The sequence below is a fragment of the Panthera uncia genome, chromosome F2 (assembly GCF_023721935.1).
Source record: "Panthera uncia isolate 11264 chromosome F2, Puncia_PCG_1.0, whole genome shotgun sequence".
NCBI classification, from domain to species: domain Eukaryota; kingdom Metazoa; phylum Chordata; class Mammalia; order Carnivora; family Felidae; genus Panthera; species Panthera uncia.
Window position 1 is genome coordinate 53,969,251 of NC_064812.1, and position 17,711 is coordinate 53,986,961.

Sequence of the window (17,711 nt, forward strand, 5' to 3'; positions counted from 1 at the left end):
CTTGAATGAGTGTAGCTCAATGAACAATTGGATGGAATACGAAGTGCTATCCAAATATAAAGAGACTTCAGTAGGTATTTTAGAATAAGAGGTCTGAAAAAGGTTTTCAGACAAATTTCCCTGTGACGAGCATTGAGCAGGTGGGAAAAAAGAGGAGGGGTGGGAGTATTTCAGCAGAGAAGACTGCACGGTTTTCTATTACGCGGCACCGAATGTTGCAACAGTACTAAATTCCGTACATGCAGAGAACAGTCACTGGGCTGCTAGGTGCCTGATTTATGTGTTCCTCAAAGTAAAATCCGAGTTACTTTTTTTTTTTTTTTTTGCAGCGTCAGCTGAGCGTTTCGTTTCATGATGTTTTGTCCTTTTTGCACTTTTTTTTTAAAAGTCTAAGGTAGGGGGAACCAAGCCTGCTGGTGGGGATTTCGGAGAAGTCTTGAATTCAACTGCAAATGCCAGTGCCACCTCGGAGCCTCTTCCGGAGCAGACGCAGGGGGGCCTGTGAGGTGCTTACCTGTGTGATGCCGCCCACTGCCAGCCGCTGCAAGCAGCATCCAAGCACATCATGTCAACACTCATTGCTCTCAGTTCCCACCGGATGTGCTTTTACTTAGCTTTACATGTTTATCTGACCAAATAGTTTGTGGGTTGAACACCATAAAAGTATCTTCACCTCTGTTCCTGGGAAACACCCTTTCATGTGCATTTAAGGCCCCCGATATAGGAAACACTGTTGTAAAAACACATGTAATACCTGGGGATCCTCATTAGAATGATCCAAAAATCGTCAGGTTGCTCATAACTGCTTTCCTACTTTATAAAACTGCTCTGGATCTGGGATGTCAGTTTGATCTTTGTCTTCAAAACGATTTTCTTTGTTTTCTCTTTGAACCTCTGTATATTTGATTGCTAACTAAAATTTAAAGTTCTCTGAATTCTGGTTATTAAAAGTTTTGGCATAATTTTCTTTACCTCCAAGGGAAGAGTTACCAGCTACAAAATATATTTTTGAGTAAACATTCTGGTTTGAGGTATCTTCTATCGTGTGTGTCTGAAGACAGCAGACTAAATAAATCAGCTCTACATCCAATTTGTTATGGTTTGTAAGTGACAACATGTACAGCAATTCAAACTCCTAGGTGACTCCAGAGTGGAACCATCTTATCCGTGTCACCCTTTGTGACAGTAACCATTTTAGTGTATTTGTTATTATGCCATTTATATCAACTTATTTTTCACAAGATTAAATTTTTGGTTTCAGAGTAAATTGCAAAATAACATTCTGAAGCAAGCATACTGTAATTCTTAGTAAGTTGAAATATGAACACTCTCAACAAATGTTCCATTCGAAAGCCTGGAAGATTTTTAGCTGTAATCAATCACGTTAGGGGAAACATTGCTGTCTTCATTTAATTCATTCAGCACCGTTTAAAAATAAGCACACAAAGTTGTAGGACTAAAAAACTTGAAAAGATTTTATAATAAGGGGTTGGTGGTAACTCCTGAGGATTTAATGCATTAATGAAAATCAACACACTGTTTTTTACTTACTTGTTTTCAGTGTCTTAGAAATTATACAATGATACTGTAGACATTGCCCCCTATTTTGAAAAAATGGCAGGGCTGAATGAACCAAAGCCTCTCAAAGTATCTGCATGGAGGCCAAGGTACTCTATTCTAATAGCTACTTATTCATCACTATTACCTTTTCATTATTCTGTGTATGGTTATGGCCTATAATGTTGTATTTGTTATTTATCAAGTTGTGATTGTTTTATTGTTTATGCCAAATGTTAATTGCCAAGCTTGGAGTGACCTAAGGCATTTTTTTTAAAAGCATGACTAGATTTACTTCAGGATAAATTATCTTATGAAAACCAAATTTGAAAAGCCACAAGTGTCGATTGTCATAAGTAACATGCTACCATTCTTGATTGCTAGAGCTTTTGTTATAGCACTTTAGATGCAACTGAAAATATGCTCTATTAAATGTGAAAAGCCTAATAAATTCTGTATATCAGTAGTATAGGTCTCAATATTTATTGTGAGACCAATGGTCTGGAAACAGCTTGTATTAAATAATCAACTGGTGTCTATGCAAAAAAAACACAAAAGCATTATTTTTACTATCTGCTTTAAATCACTGCTTAATGGTGTTAGACTAACATATAAATTCTTTCCTTAAAGAGGCTTTAAGGCAAATGTCCTAGTTGTTGAAGCATTGTCCTGGAGGAGTGGATCTGTAGAAATTTGTCTTTTTATAGAAATACTCTGGTTACTCAGCATAACTGTTAAGTTATTTTTTTCCAACTAGTCTTTCATTTAAAAAAAAAAAATCACAACATCATCTTTTCATCACATTGTTTCTTGGGTGTCCTGCCCCATTACTATCTTTCAACAAGACAAAATGGAGTAAGATGGAAATTTCTTTAGCTGAGTGAAATATACTCAAATCTTTTTACTTTTTTAGTGAGAAATGATAGCACAAGGGTTGGAAAATGGGATGGGTGTATGTGGGTATTGGTGATTGTTGTGAAAAAAACTGGGGAATCACTTTTCAAGACATCTACCTGTATTTACTTTTTAAAATGATTTAACAGATTGCAAAGTACTCTGTATTTTAGAAGAAGGAGTAAAAAGCGAGAGGATATTTAGAAAAACAAACATTGGACTTAGAAATATTATTCAAAATAGTCTTTGTGGAAGATTCAATATTACAAATTCACAGATATTTAACAAATTTGGATTATCATAGCGATTACTAAGAATACCAGAGAGGTCCTGGTCACTCTATTGAATTTTGTGTTTGACACTGTGAGGAAACAGCAACTTGAGAGTGAAATCTCACATACTGAAGAATTCAAGAAGTGTAATAGAAGAAAAATAATCCCAGAAATTAACCCGTTTTTACAAAAGAATGTCTTCAATTTATGGAGTTTGTGGAAAATAAAGCAAGAATTCTTATGTTTATGAGGCCAAAGGAATCAATAAAAGAGAGGAGAATTCACTGGATTATCATTTTAGTAACTCAAACTATTGAAATAGAGAAAATACATCTTTAATTTGGAATCACTGTCTCTGGATCTGTTAATTAAATGCACACTGTATTATTATTATTTTTTTTTTGTATAGTATTTGAAAACAATAAAAATTCTGTAATTTGGGTATGGGTCCTTTTGTATGTATTACCTGTCAAGGAAAGAGGTGAGTCCATTATACAACTTCTGTCTAGACACTTCATATCCTAGATATGGAAAAAAAAACCCTAAGTAGCTGTATGGAATCAAGTGTGTCAAACAAAATTGAATAAGCTACATGTTGACTGTAAGTGACTATTTGCTGTATCTAGGCAGAGGAGTTGCTGCATAAAGTCCTATGTCAGGATCACATGTGTTTCTTTATAGCTCTTAAGACCCAGATGAAAAATCAGATTGTTTTGTGAAGAAACATTTGGCCATTAATTCGGGACTGTCCCATTGTAATTGGATTAATTATAGAGACCATGTTGGGTTAGAGTTAATATAAAGCATTATCCCTTTGGGGGCACCTGGGTGGCTCAGTCGGTTAAGCATCCAATTCTTGACTTCAGATCAGGTCATGATCTCATATTTCATGAGATGGAGCCTCACGTCAGGCTCTGTGCTGACAACACTGAGCCTGTTTGGGATTCTTTCTCCCACTCTTTCTGCCCCCCCCCCCCCCCCCCCATAAATAAACTTAAGTATATATATTTAAAGCATCACTTTTAAGTAAATTTGCAAACCTTATACAAGTAATTTCCATATTCTGATTCTGAAATCAAAGTGAACCAAATCAGAATGAGCCAAAAGAACTCACTCTTAGTTTGTAAGCCTCCAGAGGGCAGGGCCTGCAGGTACCTATCACCTGCCAGGACTTCATACTTAAGTAAATGCTATTTGGTGACTAAAATTCTTGCCAACTCTCCTAGGTAAATTTTATTACATAATGAGGTTGGTTGGTAGTGTGATTCTTTTAATTTGGTGGTTTTCCTAGCATAAAGGAAAGCCTGACCGTTTTGTAATTGTCAGTTCAAAAGAATAGGCTCAAAGGAATATTTATAAGTGGGTATGATCTTTTGCTTTAATACTCATGATGCTCATGATGCTTTGGTCTTCCCCTTGGTTTCTAGGATCAGTTCTCTATTCTTATTTTTCAGTTTGACTATTTTCTGATAATCTCTTCTTCCAGTTTCCTTAATGTTATTCCCTATCCCTATTGATCTACGTGGACTCTTTCAATGATTTTATTTATCTCTATGGCTGAAATGACCATCTTTAGAGTAATACTGTTATCTCTACTTTCCAGGTTTTTATGTATGCTTAAGAGGCATGAACTTCTAATCACTTCCTGGTCACCTCCACCCAGACATTAATAGCCAGTATTTATTAAGCTTTCAGTAAGTGTTGGGCATTTTCACTCATTTCCCTTAATTCTTTCCTCAAGGATGTGGCAGTGTAACCATTTTATAAATGAAATTACAACCACTAGATAAGGAGCCATTTTCTGTTTACTTTCCTTGTCATCCACCATTACTAATATTTTTACAATGTACTAACAATTTGCAAGCTACGTAGTAACAATTTACAAGCTACAGGGAAAGAGAGGCCTGTGTTTTTAATAAAGCAAGAAAGAACGCATAGTGCAACCAGTAGAACAGGATCAGAATCCCTAAGGTGCCATCAAGATGTTAAAATACTCCCATTAGAGCTGATGTTACAGTTGGTATAGGCTAGGACAAAGTGTGTAGAGATCTCCTTTTAGATTTGTCCAGTCCTTAAACTACTGATGCTCTACCAAAGGTAAAGAACTAAGCATAACTTGAAGACAGTTGATACAAACATTTATACATTAAAAACCTCAGGATTTGTCCTAAAATGCCCATTCTCATAATCCTCAAGGAATTTGTCATCTGACTGAGGTAGGATATGAATATCATACATCTATTGAAATTTAGGGCTGGGACCTTCGTAATCCCATGTGTTCTGTAGCTATTGATTTAGTTAAATTTACAAAGCACTTAAAATTTAGCAGAGGGGTTAATGGATTGGATTTACAAGTGAGGAAGTCAACATTACATTGGTTTGCCGGAGATCAGGATTACAGTCAGACCTAGAACTAAGGGGTTCATAAGGTCACTGGCCAATGCACTTTACAATTTACCACTTTTTCTTCAAGGGAAGTATAAGTAGAAATAGCCACCGATAATAATGCAAACACGTTTCAGGTAAGACTTCATATATGGTAAAAGGAAATAAACGTATAAATATGGTGTTAGGCTGGGTTTTGAAAAGGGACAAATTCTGGGAATTAACGTTGGTGGGGAAAAGGGGAGAAAATCATGAGTGATGGTGTGGTCTCTGGTGGTGCAGGTTTAGGCACATTCTGAACTTTAATTCCTTAGATGGAATTGTAGTTAAATTTTGTAACGTCAGTGGACTGATCTCAGAAGTGAAAAAAACAACCTTGGCTCCAGGATTTCATAAACGTTCGTTGAGCCTTATTACGTGCCCAGTGTCAGGGACCCAACAGCAAAGAGTTTACAAATTTGGGACAGCGGACGCAAAACAAATTATAATTAAACCATAGACCATACTGAAAATGCTACATGGTATAAAGGAAACCAGGAGAGTCCGACAGTGCGTTTGGATTTCCAATTCTAAATATGGTAATCAAGGAGAACCTATTTGAGCAGAGACCCGAAAAACCGGTCTTCCGGCCATTTGGAGAAAAAACCCAGGCGGCGGGGCTAGCAAGTGTCGCATTATAAGAATTTACAGCAGGACAAGGTTCAAGCGATGCCCTGGGGAACGAAATTCCTACGAGTCAAAAACGCTTTCCGCGTAAAATTTAGCAGATCGCGGTCAGCAGGCGGCCCCTCGGGCACCAACGATTTAATCCACCGATTGTAGTTTAACCATCTGCCGCACCGCCCCCAGTGGCCACACTCCCCCCCACCCTGCATCAACTGACTACAACATGCCCAGGGATCATCAGGGCTCTGTAAGTGGGTGGACCATTCGCTGCTCCGCCCCGTGACCTGCGCGCTTGCGGAGAGGTACAAGGTCAGAGGTTTCGGAGCCGTCATGGCGGCGCTGTGCCGGACCCGTGCAGTCACTGCCGAGAGCCATTTCCTGCGAGTGTTTCTCTTCTCTCGGCCCTGTCGAGGCGCAGGAACTGAGAGTAGCTCCGGGGGTGAGAGTTCCGACTCCCCAGAGCCTAAAAGGCGCCCAGGCGGCTTCGCGAACGCTTTGGAGCGGCATTCAGAGCTGTGGCGAAAGGGGGAGCTCCCGCAGAAGAGAGTGAGTTGCGGCACTACGCCAGACACACCGTCGACCGGGCTGGGGTTTGAGGCGAGCTCCCGCGTGGTGGGTGGGGCGGGAGTCGGGGCGGAGCCTGGTCTGGGAGGTGGAGCTGGGGTCAGGGGTGTGTCTTGGCCCTGCAACGGGCTACTTGGAACCAAGAGAGCTCTTGGTATGTTTCTCGGTTGGTTGTACTTCCTGCGGCCTTTACCTGCTTTGTCCCCACTCTTTTTTGCGCTCGTCTTCCTGGGTGAGTGCTGGAAGGGAAAACCGCAGGACGCGCTACCAGTTCGGCGATCTGGGGAGACTCCTGGGACTCAAAGACGAATTGGGCTCTACCCCGGGAGAGGCAGGCCTCTCTGCTGTTGGAGTCCTTTATACACAGAAGTTCCAGCGTGGAGCTTGGTGTCTGGTGTACGAGGCTCTTTATAAGTATTTGTTAATTCAGTGGATAGGTGGAAGAGAATTACTGTCTCTACGAACTTGAGCAAGTGATTGATCAATGCTTCGCTTTCCTTTTCTGTAAATGACGTTAAAATTTTTTTCCATGTGTTTCAGGCAATAGTTTGTAAAATACGATGAAATTACTAGATAAATGAACTGGAAGTGATAGACATAAATACGAGACACATTTTTTTAAATGTTTATTTTTATTTTTGAGTGTGAGAGAGAGAGAGCGCGCGCGCGCGCGCGCGAGCGGGGGAGGGGCAGAGAGAGAGAGAGAGGGAGACACAGAATCTGAAACAGGTTCCAGGCTTAGAGCTGTCAGCACAGAGCCGGCCGCTGGGCTCGAACTCGTGAATTTCGAGATCACAACCTGAGCTGAAGTCCTGAGCTGAAGTCTTAACCGACTGAGCCACCTAGGCACCCCAATGAGACACAATTTTTTATTACTAAATTCAGCAGACATGAAATTGGATGTGTGGCCATGGTAAATTATGTAAAAATAAACACTCTCAATTTTTGTACTTTCTTTGGAGACCAGCACCAAACAGTTCACAGACAGGTTGTGTCCTGGATTATAGGAAACTACCTGGAATTTAGTAAATAATTGTTAATAGTTATTGACAAAAATTTCCTAAAATCCAGGGATTAGGAGAAGCCTGGTGCATTAGGTTTCTATTTGCTGCCCTAACAAATTACCACAGATTTAGTGGTTTAAGACAACAGATTTATTATTTTTAGTGCTGTAGGTGAGAAGTCTGACTGATGTCTCACTTGGCTAAAATCGAGATGTTGACAGGGTTGGTTCCTTTCTGTGGGTGGCATCTGTTTTTTTGCCTTTCCAGCCTGCAGAGGATGCTTGCATTCCTTCACTTACTGTCCCCCTACACCATTTTCAAAGCCAGCAACAGCCCATTGAGTTCTTCTCACATCCTATCGCTCTGACTTCTCTTCTGCCTCTTCCATTTTTAAAGACTCTTGTGATGACTTTGGGCCCACCCAAAGTCTGTAACATAGTCACAAATTCCAGGGATTAGGATGTGGACGTATTTGAGGGGGCATTATTTGTCTACTGTACCTGGAGAAGTCATAAAATCCGAGAAGAATGCCAGTGACTGACCTGAAGTTGACTGTTGGATGGATTTAGATCCATCCTTGGTGGATGACTTTGAGGATTACGTGTGGTAAAGTAGGAAACATAAGTGTAATTCATTTACATTCCCCAGATATTTATATAGATAAGGGATTTCCCTATTTCTCATCTTCCATCATTTCTCATTTATACCCCTTCCTCCATGCTTTATCACAACATTCCAAACACCTTCAGAAACTACCAGAAAATACTTCTCAACTGCTGAGTTAATTGTGGCAAGAGTGAAATTGTAGCATTGTATGTATTGTATTTGAAACCCCACATGATGACCGTACTTGCGGATTTCATATGGTAAGCAGTAATGTTTGTTTACTGAAGGAACCAACCAAGGTATTTGAGAGTGATCAGGATTCCATTACCTTCCTTTCCCTTTAACTTTTCAGTCAGTTAAGCATCCAAGAGGAAGCTGGAGGGTTTCTTGCCATTCCCAGCATATCAGAATTGTTCAGTCCAGCTCAGGCTGAGTGGAGTCTCTCTGGGCAATTGTTCTCTACCTAACACAGTTTAGAAAATATTATTCTACTAGGTGGAGGTTAAATGTGTTTGGTTGCGACATGCTGGTTCACTTATTATTCAGGATTTTTCAACATCTTGGTTTAATGGAAGGAAGGAAAATTCCCTGGGGAGGGGGGTGATCAGGAGGCTGGGCTGTAGTCTCCATTCAAAGAGTTGGTAGTTTTGGAGCATTTACAGTTACATGGATCCCTTTACTTGTTCTTTAAAAAAAAAAAAAAAAAAAAAGTTTATTTGTTTTGAGAGAGAGAGTGTTTAAGCAGGAGAGGGGCAGAGAGAGAATCCTTAGCAGGCTTCGTGCTGTCTGTGAGGAGCCCAACTTGGGGCGGGATCTCACAACTTGGGGCTGAGATCATGTACTGAGCTGAAAACAAGAGTCCGACGCTTAACCGACTGAGCACCCAGACTCTCCCCTCGCTCCACCTTTACCCATTTTTAATTGATGCTGCTGACTCCAGTTGCTCCCTGGTCTAGGCCATTATATACAGTGGACAGTTACCTTCCTAAAGTTGGGCAGATTTAATGAGATACTCTTTTTGCTTTGGTTGAGAATCTTTTAAAGCTTCCTTTGCACTGTCTGCAAGATTAAATACACATCATTCCATCATCAGCCTGCTGCCTGCTGTACAGGACCCAGTCCAATACAGATATTAGAGTTTCCATTCAGTTTCAGAAGGTCAGTATTCAGAGACTGGTTCAGCCATCTTGCTAGTTAACTTTGGACAAGTTACTTAGCCTATCTTAAGTTTGCTTTCTTATCTCAAAATGGGCATAACTCTCACTGGGGTTATGGGAGAGTTTGCATGAAATAAAACATTTGAAGTGCTCTTAGCCCAGTGACTGTTGCAGAGCCAACTTTAGCTCACTCAGTACATTTTAGCTCTTCTGTGGCCTTAGCTTTCAGGATTACATGTTCTTTGAATGAAATCTTACTGCTTACCTAAATAATTAATAATAATTAAACTTAAAAAAAAAAAACCTGTCCTTCTGTTTAATCTCAATTTAAGGTTATTTGTAGTCGTTAATATGTTAACTTGTGGGTCCAGAGCAACGTGCATACTTCAGAACAAAGCTTTTCCTGGCTTTTTTCCCCACTAGAACATAAGTTTCAGAGGGGAGAGAAGACACCTTGTCTGACTTGTTCTGTTACATCCCTAGCACCTTGGCCTTTAGTGGGCACTCAATAAATGTTTGCTAAATGGGTGAATGAAAGAATAGTGCACATAGTGCATATTTGAAATTTCTTATGCCTGGGCTGTCTAAATTGAAATCTGTTAACTGCTTACAAACAGTTGTCTAGCTAAGAATAGTGCAGGTTTGCGCACATCTATTAAGTGTGCTTGTCCAGAATAGTAATTGAGCAAAAACAATTTTAAGAGTAATAAAAGTGAAAATACATTAGTTTTAGTGTTTATTGGAAGTTTTTAGTGCTTTTCTGACTTATATTTATAATGAGCAATATGAGTGGTTGTTAGGTGTTGAAAGAGATTCAACTTTATGAAAAAGCTTTTGCTTTACTTTGTGAAGTTTCTGAATCTATTAATTGGAAAAATATCCTGAGTTTACAAGATGAATAAAGTTCATCTTTGTTCTATGATCGAAATTTTTGAAAAAGTATAAAAATAGTATTTGCTTACTTTAAAAGGAAAATTCAAATAGCATTGAAGATTATAAATGTGAAATGTAAAAGCCCTCTTTTCCTTTTTTCCCCTCACTTTCCAGGCTGGGAGTATGTATGTGTGTTTGTTCTGTGTTGTTGTTGTTGTTGTTGTTGTTGTTTTTGAGTTGTCACACAAAGGAAACTATTTGCAGCAAATAAGGAATGCCTTCAGAGTGTGTTTAAAAAAAATTTTTTTAATGTGTATTTTTGAGTGAGAGAGAGAGAGAGAGAGAGAGAGAGAGAGAGAGACAGAGCATGAGTGGGGAAGGGGCAGAGAGAGAGGGAGACAGAATCTGAAGCAGGCTCCAGGCTCTGAGCTGTCAGCACAGAGCCCAGTGTGGGGCTTGAACTCACGAACTGGGAGATCATGACCTGAGCCAAAGTAGGACGCTTAACCAGCTGAGTCACCCAGGCGCCCCTGGAGTGTATTTTTAAAATGCGTACTTCATACCTCCATAGATTTTATATGTACATTTATAAGTGCAAGCTAATTATTGATATATATACTTTAAAAAACCCACAAATTGGTTGGTACTGTTGTGAATTACATTATTACTGTTTTAAGTGTGTAAGTTCTGGGGGCTCCTGGGTGGCTCGCTCAGTCGGTTAAGCGTCCGACTCTTGATTTTGGCTCAGGTCATGATCTCACCATTCATGAGACTCACAGTACATGAGATGGAGCCCCGTTTTGGGCTCTGTGTTGACAGTGTGGAGCCTGGTTGGGATTCTCTGTCTCCCTCTCTCTGCCCTTTCCCCACTTGCGTTCTCTCTCTCTCTCAATATAAACAAATAAATGTTAAAAAAAAAAAAAAGCATAAGTTCTGGATTCAGATAGTCTCGGTTTGAATCCTGGTTCTTCTGTCATTTACTAGCTGTGTTTTCTTGGGTAATTACTTAATATACGTATATCTTTTCCCTTTTTGTAAAAATTCTTTGTCATGAAATTATTATGAGATTAAATGAATTTATTATTTAAACACTTAGCACAAGTGTCTGATGCTTAGTAAGCACCCAGTATATTTTAGTTGCTGCTGCTGAAAATTGCTGTTTTCACGGAAGTATAACTTTGAATATTTTTTCTTATCATTACATATGTGTAATGTATATACACCTCATTGAAAAAAATTTGCTTGGTGTTCCATGGTATAGATGTACTGTAATTTATTTAATGAGGCCTTTATTAATGAGATTCTAGATTGTTTTCTGCTTTTTTTTTTTTTTTTTAAATACAGACCTGCTACAGTGAGCATTTACATATTTTTTGCATACTTATAGGATATATGCTGGGGCAGAAGTGTACAGGTAATTTGAGCTTTGGTAGATAAAACTTGTTTGCACCACACTCCCACTTGGAATGCATGAAAATGCCTGTTTCCTCACCTCTTTTTCCATATCGGATATTTCTTGATATTGAGCCCTTAAAACAAAATACAGAAATTGGGAACTGGGGTTGTTATTCTTCACCACTGATATCAAATTGTGATTTTTATCACAATAACTTCATGTTCACATTTTTTAAAACTTTTTAAAAATATTCATTTTTGAGAGAGAGAGAGAGAGAGAGAGAGAGAGAGAGAGGCAGAGAGAGAGGGAGGGGCAGAGAGAGAGGGAGACACAGAATCAGAAGCAGGCTCCAGGCTCTGAGCTGTCAGCCTAAAACCTGATGCGGGTCTTGAACCCTCAGACTTAACCGAAGTTGGCTGCTTAACCATGGCACCCCCATCATCACGTTTTTTGACTTCATAATAAGTAAGTGCTATCAATTTGAGCCATAAAATATACTTTATCCTCAGAAAATGCTACATTTATGTCATATATATTGGGTTTATATGTAAGATTTCATTTGTAAAACAGTTTCTGCTCAAAAATATTTCTCCGTGTAAGTAGTTTGCTGTTGCTTAAACAAATCATTGTTGTTTTTTTTTTTCCTTTGGTCTTTGTTCTTTCCCCTGGAATTAGCTTCTGTACCTGCAAATTCCATTGTAAAAATCATCTCTCCACGAGGCGTTTATCATCTCATCAACCAGGCAAAACTCCTTTTGAATGTCCTGGAACTTTATTTGATATTCCCTTTATGGTACACACACAACTCTTAAGTTATACTGAAGTCATTGGAGTACTTGTTCTATCCTGTTCTTTAGATTGTAGTTCCCTGGAGATTAGGAATCATTTTTTTATTCACTCTTTTGATTCTTTGCATAATGCCTTGCACATAAGTTAGGGACTAAGTATGTATTTGTTGATGCAAATTGGAATTAAATTTATACAGTTATAATATCTTGGGTGACCTGTTATTAGATTTAACAATATGTGTGTATACTCAACAATAGGTTGAAATTATACCCATTGATTTAATTCTTATCCTTGCCAACATAGTGCCAATGTAGGTATGTGTATGTGTACCTCCAGAAGTAAGTGCTATTCAGTAAGAGCGAGGCAAATTTTTCTCAAAAAGGAACATTCCCTGTGGGGGTGATTTAATCAAGGGCAGTTCATCATGAAATACTTATCCTAAGATTTTATTGAAGCTACTAGTTAGAGGGATCTCAGATTTAAAGGACCTGAAATGCTGTTGTTTGTAAGTGCCATCCTCATCCCATGCTTACTTACCCACTTCTGTTTTTCTTTGGTTTATTATTACCTTTAATACTGGTTTATCTAGCTATCTCTTCTACTAGTTCTTTGTGGGGTTTTTTTGAGGGTAGGAACCAATTCCTTTCATTTTTGTAACCAACATACTCTTTTTTTTGAGAGAGAGAGAGTGCGAGTGAGTGAGGGGCAGAGAGAGGGAGAGAGAGACTCCTGAAGCGGGGCTCAAGCTCACTGGATGTGGGACTCGAATTCATGAACTATGAGACCATGACCTGAGCAGAAATCAGATGCTTAGCCAACTGAGCCACCTGGGTGCCCTCAGCATGACATACTCTTATGTATAGACGACCTGGTAAATGTTTGCTAAGTATGTATGCATATATATAAAATATATATTTTTTAATGTTTTTATTTATGTTTTTATTGTTTTTCTTAAATGTATGTATGTATGTATGTGTGTATGTATGTGTGTATTTAGAGCATGCACAGGGGACGGGCAGGGAGAGAGGGAGACAGTGAATCCCAAACACGCTCTGGACTGTCAGCGCAGAGTCCAATGCAGCGTTCCATCTCACAACCCTAGAGATCAAAAATCGAGTCTGACACTTAATCAGCTGAGCCATCTAGGTGCCCCTGCTATGTATATATTTTTTAACTTAGATACATTTTCCTCTTTTTTTTTAAAAGAAATATTTTATTTTTATTTATTTTCTAAAGATTTTTTTTTTTTTTTAATGTTTATTTATTTTTGAGAGAGAGACAGTGACTGAGTGGGAAGGGGGCAGAGAGAGGGAGACACAGAATCCGAAGCAGCTCCAGGCTCTGAGCTGTCAGCACAGAGCCTGACTCCGGGCTCCAATTTACAAACCACGAGATCATGACCTGCCGAAGTGGAATGCTTAACTGACAGAGCCACCCAGGCATCCCTAAAGAAATATTTTAAAACCTCTGATGCTGTTATGTCACTTACACAGTAGAGATTTGTAGAATCTGTTAAGCCAATTGGAAGCTATGCTATAGCAGATGACCCATCTTTTAGCCACAAGGTGGCAATAGTTGAGCAAATATTTAGTTTTCTGCTTTGTGAATAATACTGTTTCTCAACGGTAGAGGGTAGCATATGATTTTCAGCACATTGAAAAATGGTTTGCGAGAGGTTTTGAGACCACACGGTAGAACGTTTTATTCTTTTAAGATAAGAGAATAACATTTTACTATGTTAGTTTATTTACATAGAATAGTAATGTTACAAGACAGTTTATATTTTTATTTTAGCAACATATTAGCTTTCATGCAGGTTTTAAAAAATATGTTTTTCATTTTTTCATGAATATTTCTTACTGGTATTTTTTATTTCAAAATGTTGGAACGTTCCAGAAGACAGAACATGTAAATCAGATATTTTGTTCTCCCAGAATACCAAAAAAATCCAAAATATACCTTATTTAAAGGATTTGTTTTAATATCAGGGGGAAAATTCTCTTATTTTTAGAGTAAATTTTAAGCCTACTAAATTCTTATAGTAGTAATATTCTTTAGTTTTATTTACCCTTTTTTTCTCACTAGTTTTATATTGACGACTTAAAAATTGTACCAATGTTTTATTCTCTTTATTTTTTTTTTTTTAAGTTTATTTATTTATTTTGAGAGGGAGAGAACAGGGCAGAGAGAGGAGAGAAAGAATCCCAATCAGGTCCTACACTGTCAGTGTGGAGCTCGATGTGGGGCTTGAACTCATGAACTGTGAGATCATGACCTGAGCTGAAGTCAAGAGTCAGATGCTTAACCAACTGAGCTACTCAGGCACCTTATACCAGTATTTTATGTAGGGGTACCTGGATGGCTCAGTCGGTTGTGTGACCAACTTCAGCTCAGGTCATGATCTTATAGTTTGTGAGTTTGAGCCCCTTGTCAGGCTTTGTGCTGACAACTCAGAGCCTAGAGCCTGCTTTGGATCCTGTGTCTCCATCTCTCTCTCTCTCTGCCCCCCTCCTCTGTCTCTCTCGTTCTGTCTCTCTCTTTCAAAATAAAACATTAAAAAAATTAAAAACGAATATGTAAAGGAATGTTGAAAAAGATTTCTGATTTTAACCATGGTGCCAGCTGGTTTTTACATTATGAAATTCTAGGTGAGTTATCCCTGAGTTAGTAAGGAAAGTCTTTTGAAGTGCTTAGTTTCACAGTGGAGTCTAACATTTTCAAAGCATGTTTAGAGAAAATTACTAGTCAAAAAAATGATAGGAGTGAATTGAAGTAGGTATAAATCTCTAGGAAAAAGTCAACACTTATAATATGCTTATAAATTATACTATACATTTCCTAAAGTAAAAGATAAATATATTCTAAATATATTCTGTATGTATTTTGTTTCATGGGTGGTCATATGATCTGATCATACTCTTTCAGGTTGTTTAGTGACTTCCCAAGTCAGCATTAACTTTGTGTATCTTTATTAACTTTCGTTTTTGCTCAGAAATCTCCATTCTTTTAAGGTGTTTGGGTATTCTTTTTTTTTTTTTTTCAAGGTTATATTGAAATTTCCTCTTTTGATTATGTAATAATTTTAAAAAAATGTTTTAAAGCATTTTTTAAACACTTTTATTTTAAGTAATCTCTACACCAGTGTGAGGCTCAAACTCACAACCCCAGGATCAAGAGTTGCATAGTCTACCGTCTGGGCCAACCAGGTGCCCCTATGTTAATAATAATTTTTAAAGTTGGTTTTTTTTTAATGTTTTTATTTATTTTTGAGACAGAGAAACAGCATGAACAGGGGAGGGACAGAGAGAGAGGGAGACACAGAATCTGAAGCAGGCTCCAGGCTCTGAGGTGTCAGCACAGAGCCCGACGCGGGGCTCGAACCCACGGACTGTGAGATCATGACCTGAGCTGAAGTCAGACGCTTAACCGACTGAGCCACCCAGGCGCCCCAATAATAATTTTAATAACATGATTATGTCCCTTAAGTTTGCTTTTGTCTGGTGGCATTAAATAACAAATGAAATAAAGGAAACTATCACGGTTGAGTGGAGCCTGGTTTGTAGGGATTTGGGAATAAAATTAAGCAATGTTGGTTCATTTTGGATTTTGCCTTGCTTTTTAAAGCACTCTGCTCTTGGCCACTGTCAGATAATCAGAGGTGGACTTCCATTCCAGGAGTCATAGTTCAGCAGCTCTTCTCTGGCTGGTTACCCAAATTGAGACGGTTGGGTTCTACTAAAGGAGATATGTGTGCACCAGCACACAGGGGATTCATCCCAGAGAGATGAAAACTTACGTTCATATAAAAACCTGTATATAAATGTTCATAGTGGCTTTATTTGTAATCACCAAAAACTGGAAACGGCCCAGATGTTCTTCAACTGTTGAATGATAAAACAAACTGTGGTACATCCATACCATGGAATACTACTTAGAAGTAAAAAGTAATAAATGATTGATATACATAACAAATTGAATGACTCTCAGGGGAATTATGCTGAGTGAAAAAAGCCCATTCCGAAAGGTTACACAGTATGAGTCTGTTTATGACACTCGTGAAATGACAAAATTATTGAGATGGAGATCAGTGGTTGCTAAAAGTTAGAGATGGGGGTGGAGATCAGAAGGAAGATGGGGAGTTATAAAAGCGCAGCATGAGGGATCCTTGCAGTGACGGAACTGTCCTGTAACGTGACTGTGGTGAATACATGAATCTTCACATGTGATAAAATTGTGTAGAACTAGATACACATACAAGTAATTGGGTGTAAAACTGGTAAAAATGTGAATACTGTTGGTGGATTGTATCAGTGTCAGTTTCCTGGTTTGGTATCTTATGTGGTCTCACAAGATGTTAGCCTTGGGATAACTGAGTAAAGGGTGCAGGGGATCTCTGTGTATTATTTCTTTTAATTACATGTGAATTTACAATGATCTCAAATTAGAAAGTTGAATTTTTTTAAAAAAGGATTATTTCCCTAGCCTGTCAGGCCCAGCACTGGTAAGACTAGTGAATTCCCTAAACATGAGCCCATGATCCCACATCATTTCCGTAAAATGATTTCTTTGGTTAGAAACTGCTGTGTGGAATACCATGACAATGAATAAGAGATTCTGTAAGGTGGGTGGTGGTTTTGATAGAGCTTTGTGGGCAGGAAAGGCAAATCCATATTTAGAGTAAGTGTTTATTCCAGTGATAATATATCACTGTCCTTTCTATGTAGAATGGCTCAGCATAACCTGCCACCAGGTAGCAATCTGATCATTTCAGGGAATGATGCTATATTGGAAGCTTATTGTTGGTCTCTGCTGTTGGCATATTGGTCATTTAGCAGTGACTATAGCCAGATTAACATGGGTGACTAGAAGTCAGTGTTTCTGAATCAATGCATAACCCTCCATCCCACGAAAATTCAGGGACCTGCCACCTTGGTAAAATTTTTCATTGGTTCGCGGCCTCTGGGATATGTTGAGATACCCCTCTTACCACTAAGACAGAAGCACATCCCTGCTCCTGTGGTACCTTTGTTATTGAATGCATTGGTGGGGGACAGGAATAGCTGGGGAAAGAGGTTGACATCCACAAGACTGGTTATCATCCCCTGATTATTAAGATTCTTTCTGCTAAAGAGATCATTTACATGTGACTCATTTATTTTCTCACTCTGCCCATTCAGAGAGGTCTATCCACATACCTCTTTCCCAGACCTTGCCATTTATTTCTCACTCATGTGCCTTCTAAATCCCTGACCACCCAGCAAAATCATTGGTCACTTCACACAGATTAATATAGATCCATACCTTAGGTTATCTTTCCTTCCAGGCAAAGAGATCAGGTGCACTGCTCAAAGTTCTGTCCCCTGGGAGGCTGTTCCTTTATCCCTGTCTTTCAGGGCCACTCTAGCTGCATTATGATTCACCTGGAGAGGTCTGGCAAAATCTCCATTCTACAGCTTTATCTGCTATAGATACTTGAAATACTACCACATCTGCAGGGTCTTAAAGCCCAGGTAGTAGAGTAGCTTGCCTGGTAGTCTGGACCTATTGT

General features: G+C 38.8%; 2 protein-coding genes across 5 annotated transcripts in view; both read left to right on the forward strand.

Moving 5' to 3' along the window:
• TPD52 (tumor protein D52) overlaps window positions 1-3,126 on the forward strand; it is a 109,881-nt gene extending 106,755 nt beyond the window's left edge. For 3 of the 4 annotated variants that reach the window (XM_049633618.1, XM_049633617.1, XM_049633615.1), the window contains exon 6: window positions 389-3,126. In XM_049633618.1, coding sequence (XP_049489575.1) covers window positions 389-505 — 117 coding nt within the window. In that variant the 3' untranslated portion in view covers window positions 506-3,126. Of the gene's footprint in view, window positions 1-329 lie in introns of all 4 variants that reach the window. The other variant, XM_049633616.1, reaches the window with a different exon arrangement.
• A 2,945-nt stretch (window positions 3,127-6,071) lies between these two features.
• Window positions 6,072-17,711, forward strand: part of MRPS28 (mitochondrial ribosomal protein S28) — a 106,358-nt gene continuing 94,718 nt past the window's right edge. The window contains exon 1 of the mRNA XM_049633620.1: window positions 6,072-6,320. Coding sequence (XP_049489577.1) covers window positions 6,105-6,320 — 216 coding nt within the window. The 5' untranslated portion in view covers window positions 6,072-6,104. The remainder of the gene's footprint in view (window positions 6,321-17,711) is intronic.